The 5,378-nt window shown below is 43.0% G+C and overlaps 1 protein-coding gene across 1 annotated transcript; it reads left to right on the plus strand.

Annotated features, from left to right (window-relative positions):
* Window positions 1–4,276: 4,276 nt before the first annotated feature.
* On the plus strand, window positions 4,277–5,083 carry LOC143925219 (taste receptor type 2 member 7-like). Its single transcript, XM_077449814.1, has one exon. It carries the CDS (start codon window positions 4,277–4,279, stop codon window positions 5,081–5,083), a length of 807 nt encoding a protein of 268 aa, XP_077305940.1.
* The last annotated feature ends 295 nt before the right edge of the window (window positions 5,084–5,378 follow it).

Consider the following 5,378-nt stretch of genomic DNA (forward strand, 5'->3'; position numbering starts at 1 on the left):
GTGGGGTCATTAGAGTTGAATGTTATACTTACCTGTTGTGGGAAGTTTTATTAATATATGTTGTCAGATGTCCACCAGGGTTGGTTATTCTGTAATACGCAAGGGTATTCACACATACAGACGTTGGTGGAAGACCATTGGCTGTGGAAACCTTCCCATGGACACAGCAGATCTGTTTGCACTTTTAGGGATGTTCGTTTATGCCTCACCAAGAGACTGGCCATCTCATGGCGACTGCATTAACGCTCCTAGCAAACAGATCTGCATACATGGGAACTATAGCATAACCACACAAAAGTCATGGCTCACTGAGTGCCGGTTCACACTTGTGCGAGTTGATAACGAATGCGATGCGTTAAGCAAAAACTAGATTTGCATACAAAAAGTAATTGGTTTTCATTACGGTCGTTCACATATATGCGTTGAGATTCCTCTCTGAATGCGATGCGTTAAAAAAAGGGTCTTGTGCGAGTTTACAACGTTGCGTTGCGAAATTAGTTTCCATAGACATCAATGTAAAATTGTTCTAGGTGACAACCAAATCCGTTGGATTTTGTCTGACGGATTTTGTCCGAAACTGTTGCATACACACGGTCAGACAAAGTTGTCGGAAAATCCGATTGTACATAACGTGATGACGTTATTTCGTTATGAAGGGACTACGTTCAGGCTAGTAGCCAATAGCTTTGGTCTAGGAATTTGATCTGAGCATGCGTGGCACTTTGTCCGTCGGAGTAGGCTACACATGATCGGAGTATGTCTGATAGGAGCAAGTTGGAAAAGTTGGTCCGTCGGATATTCCGACAGAAACAGTCCGATGGAGACCACACACAGTCGGAATTTCTGCCAAAATCTCTGACCGTGTGTACAAGGGCTTATAGGTATTTTTAGTGTATTAACTCTACCAAACCATGTTAGGGAGCAGCTTCTCCATCTCTGCGGGTCCATCATTATCTTTACCTATAAATCACCATAATTATGTTCATACAGTAATTTCTTATTGGATGTAACGTGTACTCCTAAATAATATAGAGAATCTGCCTTCCATACAAAAGGATATGTGTGTTGCAGAGATGTAGCTACTGCAGACGAAACATGGCTGGGTAATGTCACTGATTCCAGGGGTTTTGATAGATAAAATAATAAGTCATCAGCACATGCTGAAACTTTGTGTTCCTCTGTACCAACTCCTACCCTGACTATTTCCTTATTTCCCCTGACCCTACAGAGGAGGGGCTCCAGAGTCAAGACAAACAATAATGGGGAAAGGGGGCACCCCTGCCTTGTACCGTTATGTATATCAAAATCATCTGAAAAGGTTTTTGTTCACTTTTACTCTGGCCCTTGGAATTCGAATAAGTGGACCACACCAAGTGAACCTAAGAAGAAAGATAACAATACTCAGAGTAATCACATTTTATCTATAAGGCCAGCACTATGGTACATGCCAAATAGGAAATGCTTGTTTTGAGGTTGTAACATTGCCTCAAAGTACATTTTGTGTCGATACGTCTGTACACATCTTGTTCTTACTCCCTTCCCTTCCTCTTCTTCTTCTATTTCCCTTCCTCTTAAATCTTCCTTCCTCTTCTATTTCCCTTCCTCTTCAATCTTCCTTCCTCCTTTCTTCCTGCCTTTGCAGAGGGAGCAGAGAATGAAACATCTTCAGGAAGCCATGAAGAAAGGTTTGTGCAATGCGTTTCCAGACCCTGGGAGGTTACAATTTCCTGGTGCTGGTCAATGTGTTGCTGAGGTTCGTTCAGTCAGAGGAAGAGCGGTGGAGAAGGTGGCCGGCTGACCGATGCCTTTAGACAATTTTTCAGTCCTCAGCGTCAAGGTCTGATTGGTTCAAGCGACCATCGCCAGCGTCTCCATTACATGGTGCAGAAATATCTAGGGGCAAGAGCAGACATGGAGACCTTTCCAACAGACCATCCACTGGGTTACTGGGTCTTGAGGATGGACCACTGGCCAGAACTTTCTCAATATCCAATTGAGCTACTGGCCTGTTCTGCATCCATCATTTTTTCTGAGCACACATTCAGTGCTGTTGGAGGGTTTGTAAAGGATAATAGAGTGTGCCTGTCCACAGACTCTGTTGATATACTCACATTCATAAAAATGAATCAGTCTTGGATCAGCAGCAGTTATCAAGCACCTGATGCTGATGTAACTGTTTGATTCTTCTATGGATGTGGGATCTCTTGAAGACTGACTATCCTATTCCTCCTCAATCTTGATGATGCTAGCTTCCAACAATATTTTTGGTTTAGGTCACCACCACCACTGCCTAAGCCCTTATACACATGGTCGGAGATTCCGACGGAATGTGTCCGATCGGACCGTTTTGTCGGATATTCCAACTGTGTGTGGTCTACATCGGACGGAATCCGACGGACCAAGTTTTCCAACTTGTTGGTAAAATTTTACGACAAAATGCTCCGATCGGACATACTCCGATCATGTGTAGAGAATTCTGATCGGACAAAGTGCCACGCATGCTCAGATCAAATTCCTACACCAAAGCTATTGTCTACTAGCGTGAACGTAGTGCCGTCATAACGAAATAACGTCATCACGTCGGATTTTTCAACAACTTTGTCCGACCGTGTGTATGCAACAGTTTCGGACAAAATCCGTCAGGGGTTATAGTGTTGTGGTACTACCACCCAAGGCCACATTTTTATGCCCCTGTTTAACAGGGGCATGTAATTACATTTTTTTAAATATAATATTTAACAACAGGGCCCGTTCCTGCACCCACCAAGTGTAACTGTGAAGGCTTACAGTGTTGTGGCACCACCACCACCACCACCAAATGCCCAATTTTTCTGCCCCAGTTTAACAAGGGCATGTAATTACAATTCTTGATATAATAGATCAGAGCAGGGCCTGTTCCTGCACCCACCAAGAGTAACTGTGAGGGATTACAGTGTTGTGGCAACACCAAAACCTTAGGCCCAAATTTCTGCAGAGCATATAGGGCAGGCCCCTACTTTCAAGCATCCAACTTACAAACATCTCCTACTTGCAAAAGGAAGGCGACAACAGGAAGTGAGATGAAATCTACCCCTAGGAAGGGAAATTCTCTCCTGTAAGAGTTGGTATGCTTTATCCCAATCCTTGTTTCACTAAAAACCCCACATTTTCAAAAAACATTTGTGATTGGGACAGAAAGTCAGGTGAAATCTTCTGGTACTGTGGTACTCTTCTGGTGTTCTGGCACCACCAGCACCTAAGGCCCATTTTTCTGCAGAGTATATAGGGCAGGCCATATAGTATATATACTTCTGTTCAAAGTATATAGTGCCTGGGAGCCCCTATATACTATATATTTCTTTCTAAATTTGGGTGCAGGGTTCCCCTTAATATCCATACCTGACCCAAAGAGCCTGGTAATAGGCTGGGGGGGGGGCGGGACGGGACTAATGCTGTTTTTCTCAATGATGTTCATCTATATTGCCGAGACCCGACTATACATTACAGCCGCAAGCAGTTTTAAATGACTTTTTTTTCCTTGACAAATGCCATTTTGTGCAGGGACTGTTCTAAACACTGGAACAATGTGCCACTTTACAGGCATACTATAGACACCCCCAGGCACGATATTTAAAGGAATATGTCATTTTTATTGTTTCAGCATTCTTAAAATCACTCCTCCTGAAAAAACTGGAGTTTTTACAACTTTTTTTGCATTGATACATGTCCACAAAGGACCCGGGTCCCCAAACACTTTTTATGGCAAAAACTTGCATGTAAGCCTTTAAAATTAGCACTTTTGATTTCTCCCAAAGACTTTTAAAGGGTGTTCCGCAGCTTTCAAATTGACACCCCAAATTGTTGGCTATTCGGCAAACATCCAATATTCGAGTTAAACTTAGGTTCGACTCAAACATCGGGCTCATCCCTAGTGCTGAGTGTATATAATAGTCAATAAGAGACATAAAGCTGTCAGTTCTGAATTGGTTAATTATTTCATTATAATGGAAATGAGTCAGAGATGGTATTACACGGGTTGCTCCGTGCTTTAGATGTCAGCATTGAAATGAAATCCATCACATGTATGCAAAGTCAATCATGAGACGGATCTCTGAAGACTATTTCCATAATTCCAACTCTAATTCTATCATTCTGTCTGCTATCACTGGACGTGTCCCGTCATCTCTGTCCGGAGATCACACCAAACCTCAGCATGTGGCCTTCACACTTCATCTCTTTTTTAGTCTGTTCAGTCTTGGGACTCGGCTTGGCAATCCCTTCTTACACTTGTATTGTGATGGGTAACCTGGACATCATCAGAAAGAAAGGGAAGTTGAGTCCAACCGATGTGATCTTCCTGGCTAAGGGGATTGTGAATCTTCTCCTCCAGTGTGTGCTGAGCCTACAGGCAATGCTCTCTGTCTTGGCTCGGGAAATCTTTTTTATGAGACAAGTATTTGGATTTATAAACACATCAGCTTACTTCCTAATCTATTACAACTTCTGGTTGACCTTCTGGCTCTCGGCTCATTACTGTACCACCATCACCAATCTCAGCTATGGGTTCTTCATCTGGTTAAAGAGAATTGTGTCCAATTTCCTGAGTCACCTTCTATTCCTGACAGCTCTTGGGGTGTTCATTGTGAGTGTCCCGGGCTTCTGGGCTGTCAATGAAGAAAGAATTATGCAATCTTCTGTGAACAGTACAAAAGCCTCTGTTATCATGTTAGCTAAAGTTTTTTCCTATCATGTGTCTGCAAACGTCCTAGGTGTCATTCTTCCATTCTGCCTTAGTCTTCTGTGCCTGGTCCTCACTTCCTCCTTTCTGCTCAGACACGTCTGGAGGGTGAAGAATAACGACTCTGGATCAACACGTCCAAATCTTCAGGCTCATGTCACTGCACTGAGGACAATCTTCTTCTTACTTCTCATCTTCACATTCTTCTGCGTGTCTCAAGTGATTTTTTATCTTCCACGTTCCTCACTGTCAATAGTTTTGGGGAATTTACAATTATTATCTCAATCGGTGGAGGCCGCCGTCATCATCCAGGCCAGCAACAGGCTGAGAAGGATCATTCTGAGAAGATTCTGGACCAGAAGCTGAAGGAACACAGAGACTTAAAATGTGGAGAACGCTTAGCTTGAGACTCTAAATATATTCTATAGACATTTAGTGTGATAGAGATCAATGTAAAATGTTTCCTAAGTCATAGCATTTTGTTTTGTATGGAGTGTGGAAGGGTTATATCTCCTCTCATATTTTAATAGCTTAGTCTGTGTTCCGTACTTGGGTCTTTCACCTTCTCGCTTTGTCCCGGTTAGAGATGGGCTGCACACTCCTCTGTTCGGTTCACAGCAGAACTCCCGAACAGGGGAAAAGTTTGACCCCGAACCGCAAA

The sequence above is a fragment of the Lithobates pipiens genome, unplaced genomic scaffold, assembly GCF_037356315.1.
Source record: "Lithobates pipiens isolate NorthernLeopardFrog02 unplaced genomic scaffold, aLitPip1_a1.2 Scaffold_22, whole genome shotgun sequence".
NCBI lineage: Eukaryota > Metazoa > Chordata > Amphibia > Anura > Ranidae > Lithobates > Lithobates pipiens.

Excerpts from the sequence above, each read along its gene's own strand:
- LOC143925219 (XM_077449814.1), top strand. The coding sequence starts at position 4,277 with ATGGGTAACCTGGACATCATCAGAAAGAAAGGGAAGTTGAGTCCAACC.